The sequence below is a fragment of the Paramisgurnus dabryanus genome, chromosome 13 (genome assembly GCF_030506205.2).
Source record: "Paramisgurnus dabryanus chromosome 13, PD_genome_1.1, whole genome shotgun sequence".
Lineage (NCBI taxonomy): Eukaryota > Metazoa > Chordata > Actinopteri > Cypriniformes > Cobitidae > Paramisgurnus > Paramisgurnus dabryanus.
In genome coordinates this window covers 10,155,563-10,169,387 of record NC_133349.1, presented here as the reverse complement: position 1 = coordinate 10,169,387, position 13,825 = coordinate 10,155,563, and the positions used below count along the sequence as shown (strand labels likewise).

The window sequence follows — 13,825 nt, the reverse complement described above, 5'->3', positions numbered from 1 at the left end:
TTTTGCGAGAATGCTGGGAACAGGAGCTTGGCACACAGGCCACATATCATCTCTATTAATCTAGCGAGGTTTCCTGGTAAGAAAATAACATTCGTCTCTGTGTGCGTACACGTCCAGCGGGACTCGTGAATGATTTGCGAGGACACAGATATGCGCTTTCAAGTCCAGAAACGCCACTGCCATGCTTTCTCGGCCATGCTTCATGTGCTCCTTTCTGTTTACCCAGCGAGTTCGCTGGCACCCCTTTTTCACTGAAATAGAGACGTTTTTGTGTATGTATCACTGCTCGGCCAGGGAATCTGCAAACTGCTAATACAGCGTTTCTACTGATTCGAGGATCGAGTGGTGACATAACTGATTATATGACTACATAACTGGCCCACAGATAAATATGGCACTTAAAGGGATTGTTCACCCAAAATCGAAAATTCTGTCATCATTTTCTCAACCTCATTTTTCAATGATTTCCATAGTAGGAAAACAAATATTATGGAAGTATTGTGATAAATGATGGTAAGCACACAGTTGACGATACCCATTGAATATTTGTTTTCCTACTATGGAAGTCAATGGTCACAATCAGCTGTGTGCTTTTCATTATTTATCAAAATATCTGACTTTGTGTCCATCAAAAAAAATAAAAATTCAGACAGGTTTAGGACAACATGAGGATGAGTAAATGATGACAGAATTTCATTCTCTTTAACAGTTTTATAAATATATTAAGAGATATTTTTTCATGCTACATCTTTATGCTATCATAAGCATATTGCAGTTTTTAAAGGGACACTCGACTTTTTTAAAAAATATGCGAATTTTCCAGCTCCCTTAGAGTTAAACGTTTAATTTTTACCATTTTGGAATCCATTCAGTTGATCTCCGGGTCGGGCAGTACCACTTCTGTAGTTACATCGTCTACTAAGACCGACGTAAAATTAAAAGTTGTGATTTTCTAGGCAGATATGGCTAGGAACTATACTCTCAATATGGTGTAATAATCAAGGACTTTGCTGTTGTAACATGGCTGCAGTAGGCGCAATGATAATATGCACTGCCCGAAAATAGTCCCCTTGGTAACTTTCAATAGCAGGGAACTATTTTCGGACAGTGCATAATATCATTGCGCCTCCTGCAGCCATGTTACGGCAGCAAAGTCCTTGATTATTACGCCAGGATGATAGTATAGTTCCTAGACATATCTGCCTAGAAATTGCAACTTTTAATTTTAATGGAACTACAGAAGAGTCAAGTTTTAAATAGGAAAAATATCAAAACTCTTATTTTTTTAACGCGACACTAATGGTCTAATCAGATTCAATGGATTATGCTAAGCTATGCTAAAAGTGCTAGCGCCAGACCCGGAGATCAGCTGAATGGATTCCAAAACTGTAAAAATCAAATATTTAACTCTAGGGGAGCTGGAAAAGGAGCATATTTTCAAAAAAAGTGGAGTGTCGCTTTAAAAACTGTCACTGTAATATGCTTATGATAGCATAAAGATGTAGCATGAAAATAATAATTAATTCACTAATCCATTAATCCATGTTTGTAAATACAATTATTTTATTACTTTGAATAGATTTCAAAGTAGATACATGACCCCAAGATATGTCCCATACTTCTAATGAGGAGAAATACAGTGCACAAACTTGAGCAGATAGTGGATTGGTCCATCATGTCAATGACTGGAGGGGAGGATAGAGCAAAGTGTGCTTTGGCTGATACGGTCAATTTGTTAAGTTTGAGGGGCAGAGAGAGTCATAGCAGATGAGTCACACCGGATGTGGCGAAAGCGTGACTAAGTACGCTTGGCCACGGGGACTTCAGGCTAATGGGCCTTCGTGAGCGAGCGTGTGACTCATAAGGTGGCAGCAACCCTTCAGTCCACTCACTGGATGAAGGAGAGGAAGAGGAAGGAAGACCTGTGACTGCATCCCAATCATACCCCACTAGTACAGGATAGGCCAAAGGTCAAAAAGCTGGCATTAAACCCTTGAGGTTTATCGCTCCACTCTTAGCCGTCATTATTCTTCGCCCACTCAGAAATGAGCTGAATGCAGCTCATGCAAAGAAGATATTGGACGCGGGCTCAAATACTAGTCTTTTAGCATTAGCATGTTATTGAAGCAGACGCACCGCAGTGTTTGTGTTAAAACGTAATACGTACAAAAACACTGTAAATGGAACAATGTCCTTTCGTCAACCCCTCTCTCTTTTTCTTCTAGATGGCTGGCCGTGGGAAGAAAGAGAATAAATGCTCAGTAAAGGCAGTGGAGGAAATGCTGGAGTCCATGCAGATCACCATGTCCTAAACCACAGCTCTGTCCCCCACTCCCCCATCCTCTGTCACCACAACATCATGGCAGTGCTCCCTGCTGACTACAGTACACCACCGCCACCACCCACAGACCAGACCACCCAACCGCCCCGACCTACACTCTCTATACCAGTTCATCCATCTTTGTATTGTTTGAGGTCCATGCATGGGCTTTATACACCCCCAGCTATTCAACCTTCACCACTCCGTTATTAATTTATTAAGAGCTTAACGTTCGGGTTGATTTTGGATGGATGTGAGAGTGCAAGGAAATTCGGTAACACTTTAAGTTATATGTTTATTTGTTAACATTAATAAATGCATTAAACATGAATTAACGAGTGCTTTCAGCATGTATCAATTTTTTTCATCCTGGTTAATGCCAATACAATTGTTCATGTTAGTTCATTGTGCATTAACTAATGTTAACTCTTGATTTTAGAAATGTATTAGTAAATGATGTTACTAAATAATGCATTAGGTAATGTTAACAAATAGAACCTTAATGTTAAGTTATATCGGAAAATATGTTTTGTACATCTAATTCTATGTTGTAGTACGTAAGACTAGCCAGTAAGCTCTGAGTTATATCTAACAATGCAGATGCGACCTTAACAAACTGTGCTAACTGTACATGCAACAAAATTACATCATTCCTGTATCTTTCTTTGCAAAATAAAGGACTGCATTTTTTATTGATGAATATTTTGATGTGTTTTCATTTATTTGGTGCATGCACACAGTGTTGGGTGAAACTAGTTACTATGTAATTAGTTACTGTAATTTAATTACGGTTCCTTCAGATGTAATTGAACTAAATACTGTGTATATACTGTATTACAATAATTTTTATATATAATGCAATAGTGGATTTAAAATCAAATTGTAAAGTCTAAAGTTAAAATGCATGTTTTTATGTATCCTTCTCACTTTAAATACTTTGGTGAGTTAAGAAGAATGATGGTGACACTCTAGTGTAGTTTCCAATTCTTACAATTAGCTGGTTATTAGCATTAAAGAGCACCTATTTCATTGCTAAAAACAACGTTATTTTGTGTATTTGGTATAATATATGTTTGCGTGATTTGAAAAGCGCTGTGTGATTGGTCTGAATACCTCTCACATCAGCCGAAAATGTGACGCTCTTTACCATGTTTGAAAGATTTGGTCGCAATGCTAACAGGAGTTAACTTATAGGCTGTGAGTCTAAAGCCCGGTGCACACTGTGAGATTTCAGCCAGGATTTAGCTGTGTCTGGGACAAATTTTGAAATCCTAAACGATTTCTGGAATCCCAGGCTAAAATCTGCCGTCTTTGATCGCTAGTTTGACATGTTCACAGACAGCCGATTAATGGCCGTTGCGGTCAAAATTATCCTCCGACAAAATTCTGGCAGTGTCAGAAATTTTGAGATACAATCCTGCTGTGTGACATCTCCCTACGACAACCGGCAGCTCAATAACCAATAGAAGCACAGAACCCGATGACACAGTTAGTGCGGCGACAACAACAAATCAACGCAGACAAATGTATAAAAGAACCAGGTAGACTGTACAGCAGGAGGAGAAACTTGTGGAGTTATGGAAACAATAAAGAGTGTTTGTACAATGTGTCATCGCCACTGTACCATGATAGGATAAAAATGAAGCAGCCTGGAGAGAAATCGCGCTGGAAATTCAAATTCCAGGTACTCTTCTCCTTCGTTTTTTCTTCTTTTTATGCTCGAGACAAGTCATGATTAAAATGAACAGTAGATGTTTCGGTTTGTTAGCCTTCGCTTCAGCGTGTGTTTTCCCAGCTGTCGTCAATCGATGACGTAAAACTGCGGATGCGTTTGTTTGCGTGTGTCCGATTTTTAAAAGTCTTTAAACTCGTACAGTCTGACATTGATGGAAACTGAGATCATATAGTGTGACATGGACTTAATTACGATCTTAATCGCACAGTGTGGCAAGCAACAATCCTAAAAGACTATTTAAAATCGCACAGTGTATACCGGGCTTAAGCAGGAAAAATTATGATAATGTCGGTCTTGTCTACAACACCGATCCTAGGAAGTAAACTTGCCTACAATCCGTGTGTTTGTTGTAGTTCAAGAAAAGAGATTTACGTTGGAGACAATAACTCGCATCATCGTTTACTTTGGGGTTTGTTCCTTTTGCATAATGTTAACATGTACTAATACACACTTACACACTAAAGGAAAGGTAAAAATGTAAATCGGAAACTAGGTGCATTTATTTTAGCAGTTTCAAGCCTATCTTTGTATCATTTTGTATCTGTTTCTGTTTCTAAAATCATCAACTATATGTAATACACTTATTTCCCAATAGCTAGGTACATCCTAATAAATAAATAAATTAATGAATAAACTAAAACCTTTTTTTCGTCAACATTCCAAAACACGGTAAATGTCATTAATACTCTTTAGTAATATGCTGTAACTTTGCATTGGTTGTCGATTGAGTCTTAATTGCCAAATATGGTCGGTTTGCAATTTTTGGCTTTTTCCCCTGGCCTTAAAAATAGTATGTCATACAGAACCGCTTGCCACTGTACGTTAGTATTAACGACGGCAGTGGGGCCTCTGGCCTTAGTCAAACGAGTTCTGTTTCTGTTTCTAAAAATCATCAACTATATGTAATACACTTAACCAGCAATAGTTAGCCTGCCCGGAACCGAGCTGACTAAAACCACATTACTGTGTGACACTTGCTTTTTATGTGAACGGCCCCTACGCTAATAAGATTTTGTTTCTCTCTCCCTGTCTCGTCCTCAATCCCGAGGACAATAAGACAAACAGATCCAGTTCCGGTACTTGTGAAAGTCGGCACACCTCTGATCTACTGGCTGTTCTTCAACGTGATGTCCAGCTGATGCCTGACCAAAGATCACCGGCAGAACACACTTAATCTCCGCTTAATCTCCTTCCGTTTCAATGTGTATATATATATATATATATATATATATATATATATATCTCCCAAGGGTTTTTTCCTCCTAGGACTTTTTTTTACTTCCCCGGCTAAAATTCCGGGGGGTTTTTTTCCTAGGGGGTTTTTCAACCCGGGGAGGCAGCCTTTTTGGGCTTAACTTCTATACGTTACATTAGTAATACATTTGCTTATAATGTTGATTTATAGCCGCAGCAAATTTAGCTGCTTGTGCTATCGTGTATTATGTTATGCTATCTGTCGATTTTCTGTGCTTTTCACTACATCTATTATGTAAAGCTGCTTTGATACAATTACCAAATTGTGAAAAGCGCTATATAAATAAAATTGAATTGAAAATTGAATTGAATTGAATCATTCACTAAATAGGATGTAGAAAATAATAAGTAATTAAATACTTTTTGGAAAGTGTAATTTATACATTAATTTTATTATATGATTGAAGATGTAATTATTAACTATTATTCAATTACCCTGCTGAAAAAAACAGCATACCAGCAAGACCATCATATGTTGTGTTGTGGTGCTGGTTTTTTATGGTGACCACTAAGAATGCACCGATAGGATCTTTTTGGGCCGATACCGATACTGATTTAAACAGACAACTTCTGGCCGATGCCGATACCGATATTAAACACTTGTAAACAATACTATACAGTTGGTCTATTAGATAGTTTATTTCTGCATCAAATTATTTTTACTGAACATGGATTTTATCTAATTAACATTCAACTGACCAACCTAATAAGAGAGGCACAAAATAAGCTAAAACAAATATAATAAGACAGCATGACAACCTTAAAAGGTGGTTTTTGCTATTCAGCATTTATTTTATTAACAACATTAACTCTTTTTTTTTTTTTACATATAATGGATTTCTTTATGCAGTTAATTAATAAACAATCGGTATCGGCCTTTCTCGTGCTATTGCCAATATGCCGATGGTTTCAAATTCATCAAAAATCGGTCGATAAATATCGGCGGCCGAAACATCGGTGCATCACTAGTGACCATCAGCATAATACCCATGCTGGTTTGGTGCTGGTTTAGCTGGTGGCCATCAGCATACCAGCACCAGAAAGATCAGCATGTTGTGTTTTGGTGCTGGTATGCTGACCACCAGCACCAAACCAGCATGGGAATTCTGCTTGTCTATGCTGGTCTTATCCACAGGGTACTTTGAGTAACTAACCAACCCTTATGAAAATTAACAATGGTATTTACTACAGTTAAAACCAAAAAAACCATGGTTACTGTAATAAAACAATGGTAACCACAAAATAACCATAGTTTTGACAACAATGGTTTTCAAAAACAATAGTTAAACCACGGTTAGTGTAGTAAAACCATAGTTTTTCTGATAGTAATCAATACACCAAAAAAACATGGTTACTACACTTTTACCACAATAAAAACATGGTTAATTTTCGTAAGGGCAACACGGCATGCACATGTGCTGATTTCTTTTCTATTATTATTATTTTATTTTTTTGGGGATGTTTGGCCAGTCGTTGTTAATCGCTCTGCTTCTCATACTTCTCATAAGGTCAACATTTCCCCCAACCATGAAGAGCGGTTTGGACCTTATCATATCAACCCACTATTCAAAGACTATCACTCTTGCACCACAGATTACACTTGTATGATAATATCAATAAAGAGGATAATTATCACTATTAATATGATCATATAATGCGCCCTCAGAAAACGGAGAAGTGATACCTTCCGAGTTTCTCGCGATCCCACAGGCTGTTCCAGGGGTCTGCTGAACCGTTTATGGCGAGCAGAATTTCCCATTATAAGAAGGCCGAGCAGGCAGTCCCTCACTCCGAGTCATGCTCCTCAATTACAGAAAGACCATCAGGAAAACTTTTTTTTTTAGTAATTAAAACAAAGCCACTTTCATAATTCAACAAAAGCAGGGCATAAATCGAAAGTTTTTTCTCAAGTGGAAGAAGGAAAGATTGAGAGACGTTGTGAAGGTCTGGTTTCCTACTGAACTCATTTGTAACGGTCACATCACTTCGGGACACTAAATGAGTGCTTTTCTCACTCACCCGTGCAGGGTCAGCTGCTACTTCCATTTCTTTTGTTTATTAAGTCGTGGCAATTGTCTCATAATTTCACATGCAGTCCGGTGGAAAAGTTGACTTTATTGCATCCCTTTTTACTCGCGGACCGACTGACTTGTTAAGGGCTTAAAAGCACGAACTGGAAGCGGAGAAAGTAATTTACTCATCAGTTTTAATACTTTGGTCGGTGGATGTGTCTGCGTTTGATTTCGCATTCCAAACTAGCAGAACCGATGAAAGCTCGCGGACCGCGGAGGGAGACTGACAGAGCGGTTATTTTTACAGGAACAGCTGCATTGAAGTGTAGCTTTTTGAGAAGCCATCCAGGATGGTTCATTTGAGAGAGAATATCATTTACATGTGTCTCCAAGGCAACTAGGGAGGGAAGAAGCGAACGCCCTCACTTGTAAAGGTCATTAAAGACTTGTAAGTGGTCTGTAAAGGAGCACGTCAATCATTTTGATGCGCGGGACCTTAAAGATGAGCTTCAACTTGACGCAATAGTGCCATCTGTAGTCGAGAGGGCGCTAGTCTGGTTTCCCAATTTCAGGATGTCAAATACTGTTACAGTGTGTTATGCTTAAAAAATGTTTGGAAAGTTAAAGTGGAACAGTCAGCCATCTCACGTTTCCTTGATGGCACGCTGGCGCACTATAATGCATACTAATTTAGCGTGTGACATTTGTACAGGTAGCAACTAATAAAATTTATTGGAATGTGTATATAACATTGTCAAAGTGAAATTGACTGCATCTGATTTACTGTTCCAGTAATCACAGCTCTAATTTCTGTGGTGCTTCTTATGAAGATGGAAACCCAGGCTCCTATCCGTGCCATAAACATCCAGCAGCTGGAGTATTTAAAGGCTATGCCACAAAGGTCGAAGACAAAGCGCCGTGGATTAGTTTCCTGTGTTATTCTTAATACCTTATTCCCAGTGGGATGGCAGTGGGACTCGACCAGCTTTCAGTCATGTTATGTCACAGCTCAGGTTGTAAACCAGGATGGCGAGCTTGTGGATTACTCCGTGATCCGTAATGCATGGGAATTGGGGGCGGGTTGGAGACACTTGGATGTCTGCTGTGCATTACACACTTAAGCCCCTATAGATACTCCCCAGGTGATGAGGCAGAGGAGGTATTAATCATCTGTAATCCATACACTCACCAACAAAGACTGAAATGGAGATAAATCTCCTATGTAGAAGTGACTCTGTGCTAGTATTCGAAGAGAAATGAAATGATCAGAGGAAGGTGGGGAAAGCGGGAGTCTCCCCATGGTTCCCCATAGGATTGGAATGCTCCAGCGCCGCAGCATCTATCTGTCTCTGGTTTAGAGAAGAAGCTGAAGATGAATTAGATATGTTAACCCTTCCCTGACATGAAGAAACAATGCTTTGTCTCAAAGTGAGCCATGCCTACTTCAGTTTCATTTCTGGGAATAAAATCAAAGATGGAGAGGATGCAAAGAATTTGCTGAAACTGAAACCACAAAACAAGCATCCACGGTATCAATTGGCTTAATGCTTTTGAACAACAGCAGCCTGGGGCGAACGGTTCGGAGGAAATCGAACAAGCAGCTGAGAAATATTTGAGTTGATATGTAAAGTAAATAAATCTGAAAGGTTTGAGAAATATCCGGCGTGTGGTTTCCCTTTCTGCAATTTTCTTTCCAGCACCTGGGAGAATTTGTGATTTTGGATATGTGGATATTTTCCACTACAAAAAAACGTAAATAGATAAATAAATTCAAGATGATGTTCTTAGACCACAGCAGTTCCTGTGGCCTGGTGTCCTTCTGGCTGGAGGGAGTCTGCTTGGTTCTTTGATATTCGACATGGAAACTCTGCATACAGACAGCAAGACGTCAGCATCCATCAAGAATCTTCACGAGCTTCAGCTGTGCATCAAAGCATGTTTTGATTTAAAAATGAATTGATGACATCAATTCCCCTGTCCCCAGTGATCGAATTAAATCAAGTCTTATATCATTACGAAGCACTAGACTCATAATAGCAAAACATTACTACTGTAAAACCAGACTGATCTCACAGAAAGTCGTGTTATAGTTTCAAAAAATTGATTTATTTATTCGTGTCCATGGCACGAAATGCAGCTTTTATCGTGCCTTGAGCATGAATGTCTTTTTCGTGTCACACAAATTTCCATGGGACGACTTTCTTTTTCATGTCATTTAATGTATTGTTTTCTCATTGTTTTATCCTATTTTCTTACCATTGTTGCTTGGGGTTAGAATCACTCTCTGTTACATTTTTAGACATCCTCACCCAAACCCCAACTCCAGGCGAGAATAGTTTTAAAGGTGACATAGAATGATTGAACGGGGTATTTATCCTTGTTCTGTGATGTGATGTAGACAATTTTTGGGGGGGGGGGTCTGTAATGCCTTAGAAGCTTCTTAAAAACCTCTCTCAGATAGCTCTATTTGGGTGAGGGATTTTAAACAAGTGGTTTTGCACCTATTTGGCTCCCCCTACTGGCTTAACTTGCAATCTCATTACTGATTGGCCGACTTTGCTGCTACTCAAAAAATGTAGCCAATTATTTTAAAGTGGAGGGGCAGGGAGATGCCTGTGATGTCATAAGCATCAGTTTTTCAGATTGGGCCGTTTTCTGGCTGACATTTCTAAAAGAGGAATTTCTATGAGACTGATATGTTTAGCATGTCTAGCACTTTTTGTATGTTCGTGAATGCGGGTAGACTACCATTATTCAACAAAGACAAGGTAAAAATGTTTTTTCATTCTCTGTCCCCTTTAAAAGCAGAAGAAAAACATGTAGAAACCAATTATTGTTATATATTTCAGCATTATCTTTAATTTCTGAGCATTATTTTTACGAAACAAAACATTTGAGGGACCCCCCTAAGTAGATTTTTTATTTCTTATAAGGGGTCCCTACTGTCTTATATGAGGTCAAATCCCAGACGCACTGCCTTATGGTGGTGCACGGTAACACATATTTTGTGTATTTTTAGTAATCTCTGTGTGAAAAGGGCTTCAATGTGATTGCCATCAGGTAAATATGCATTGTTTTAGGTTACATACACTGTCAAAAAAGTCAAAAAGCTGTCAATGAGGCAGTACACGTTTGCACCCCAAAAGTGTATAGTAGTACCTCAGAGATATTGGTACTAATGTATACATATCTGAGTCCAAATTGAACTTTTTAAAGGGCACTGTCCCGGTGACCATTTTTAAACCATTTTTTCCCGACAGTGTATGTTTATAACTTAAACATACAGTAGTTTTGGGTTGATGTCTGGCCAATTTTGTAACGCATAGAAAACTATGGGAACTCACTCAACATCACTCATATCTGTGTTTTGGACGCTTGTGTTGTTTAAAGTGAAATGCACAATTTCCAGGAACAATGTGTTTTCTTATGTAATGGTCCTCCAAGTACAGCGCTAGCCATGAAAAACAACCCAAGGGTTTTTTTGCAACAGAAGGTTGTTCTATTTATTCTTCATTTACTGAACTGTCCATGCATTTATGCAGTACTGGAACATATTGACTACTGGGTAAAATAGACATTTAGCTAAGGCTGTTTGATGTTGTTTCAGTCTATCTAAATGATATGGTGCATTGCTAAATCAAGTTTAAATCTAAATCAAGTAAAAAAAATATTTCATTGGTGTTTGTGAAGCAAGGTTTTTTTTTAGATCTATTAATGTGTAAGATTCTCTGTTAGTACACATTTATATTGCAAGATGGCATTTTGATAAAAATGTGCGGTTTAAAAGAGCCAATGCTAATCTTCATGTTTCTATTCATAAAACATGGATTAGCCCAAAGTGGAATGTTCTTCCCATCATAACCAGTAACTGGCAAGTTATACACTGTGGTTTTGCCCCCAAAATAATAATGTAGTTATAATGTGATGGAAATAAAAAATCGACGTGTTTGGTCAGAACCAGATTCAAGTCAACCAATTCAAGTCAAATTTACCACAGAAATACGAGAAATCACAGTCCTGCGTGAATATTTAAATCTGACAAGTAACATGATGCCTAATATCCGCTACCTTGTGTACAAAGTCCAACCTTTTTGCCAGATCTGTCAGTTTGGTTTACAGCATGGTTTTACAAAATATGCAATTTCTGCATTTTATCTTTCAGCTCAAGATGAGAGAGCAATTTCATTTGAAGTACTCATGGGGAGGACAGAGCGGCTAGTGACTAGCCACCTATTTACATACAGTATCTTAGCAAGTACAAAAATCTGGCATGGCCTGAAGAAGGAAAAAGAGGAACAATTTCAAGTACCAATTTTTCAGTTTTTCTGTCAAGCGTGGTCCTCTGCGATCTTGAGATTTGTGGGCTGAGATGCATGCGTTTTAAGTCCCTGAGGCAAAGAAAAGACTGAGGTGAATGCAGAGTGTGAATTACAGAGGGTTTTGGGGAGGTATGGCCCCCTTTAATTAAGGCTTGGCATATCCCTCCACCCCCAAAGGAAGCGCTTAACAAAAGCTTTGGATGGAGGGCTTTAAAACCATACATATTTCATGAGGAACATTACAGTAACCACGAAAGGTAAATTACGGTTATTATTACGTCACGTTGAAAAGATGCTCACAAATGGAAGTCACATTTGCCTGAAGTGATAACCACAGTAAAATATATTGCTCAAGGGTTTTTGAGGACAGTGTCTTGTTTAAAAAATGCAAGTTTTGAATGCTTACATGAATGCACACTAGTTTATAGATATTCATACTAGAGTATAACACAAACCTGTTTTAAACTTAAAACCAGGACCCTAAAACAACATGATCTCATGGAAATTCGTGTTATAGTCACAAAAATGTCCAAGACACGAAATTCAGCTTTTTTTGTGCCTTGAACATGAATGCCCATTTCGTGTCATTCAGCACGAATTTATAAAAATAGTTTTTCGTGTCCGTGGCAAAACTTACTTTTTGTGTCATTTTATGTATTGTTTTCTAATTTTTTACCTATTTTTAAATCATTGTCGCTCGGGTTTAGATTTGGGGTTTGGGTTAGGATGGACTTTTATGTATTGGTTTCTAGTTTTCTTCTGCTTTTAAAACTATTCTTGCCTGGAAATGAGTTAAGAGTTGGGGTTTGGGTTATGTCTAAAAATGTAACAGAAAGTGAATCTAACCCCAACCCCAATTTACTACGAGAAAACAATACATAAACTGACACGAAAAAGAAAGTCGTGCCCCTGACACAGAAAATATTTATAGAAATTTGTGTGACACGAAAAAGACATTTGTGCTCAAGCCACGATAAAAGCTGAATTTCGTGCCATGGACACAAATAAATTAATACAATTATTTTTGGATGTATGGATTTCTCATTTTTTTCCTATTTTTAAATCATTGTTGCTTGGGGTTAGATTTCGGGTTTGGGTTAGGATGTACTTTTATGTATTGGTTTCTGCATGTTTTTCTTCCGCTTTTAAAACTATTCTCGCCTGGAGTTGGGGTTTGGGTGAGGATGTCTAAAAATGTAACACAAAGTGAATCTAACCCCAAGCGATAATAGTAAGAAAATAGGAAAAAACTATGAAACCAAAAAGAAAGTCGTGCCACAGACACGAAAAACTATTTATAGAAGTAATTTTTAAAAGACATTCATGCTCAAGGCACGAAAAAGCTACATTTCATGCCATGGACAAAAAATAAATTAATCATTTTTTTTGCATGACTATTACACGACTTGACGTGAGATCAGTCTTCTCCAAAAACAGGGTGGATGAGAGCAGGGTGACATTGAAGTATGAAAAATAAAATATCAAGATTATAATGTATTTCTCACCAGCAAAAAATTGTGCAATGTGAACTGTGTGCAAAAAAAAAACAGATTGACCACAAAATCTGCCATCCACCCACCGTGTAATTCATAGGCCCAATGTTGTAAATGCAATTGAACAGGAAGGAAAATCAGGTAGACCGACAGTGCGTTAATATGAAAGAAAAAAATTACTCCTGTTTTCACTAAGGTCCTTGTACTTTCTGAATAGCATTCAGGTCGAGGCATGTTTAGTTGATATGAGAAGATGTTCGTGTTGAGTTTCGATAAAAACCAGCTCGCGCTAACTTCTTCGCAAGCATTGTACTCTGCTTCTCATTTCTTCTTTTAAAACAATAATGCCTTTCAGCTGAAGGACAAAGAAGTCTTAGACACTTGCCAGGCAAAATTCATAATGGCAGCTATTGGAGGTGAAAGGAATTTCACTACATTTCCCTCCTTTGATGCTGACACTTCCTCTTCTTGGTTTGGATGTCGTGTGAACAACAGCAGGTTTATCTCTTTTTGTGTATTGCACATGTGCGTAAACTCATGGCCTCGTACATATGACTCAGCGGTTTAACTCAAGGCAAGCAATACAGAATATCTTGTTTGATAATCGGTTACAATGGCAGTTTCTCAATCCGTAGCTGCAGCCTCCAGAGGTCGCACTGTTAGCTGCAAACGTCATCATATGTTAGAATATT

The 13,825-nt window shown here is 38.2% G+C and overlaps 1 protein-coding gene across 1 annotated transcript in view; it reads left to right on the top strand.

Moving 5' to 3' along the window:
- Positions 1–3,020, top strand: part of emc2 (ER membrane protein complex subunit 2) — a 34,085-nt gene extending 31,065 nt beyond the window's left edge. Inside the window, exon 11 of the mRNA XM_065298536.2 lies at positions 2,226–3,020. Within this exon, the coding sequence (XP_065154608.1) occupies positions 2,226–2,312 (87 nt within the window). The 3' untranslated portion in view covers positions 2,313–3,020. The remainder of the gene's footprint in view (positions 1–2,225) is intronic.
- Positions 3,021–13,825: the final 10,805 nt, after the last annotated feature.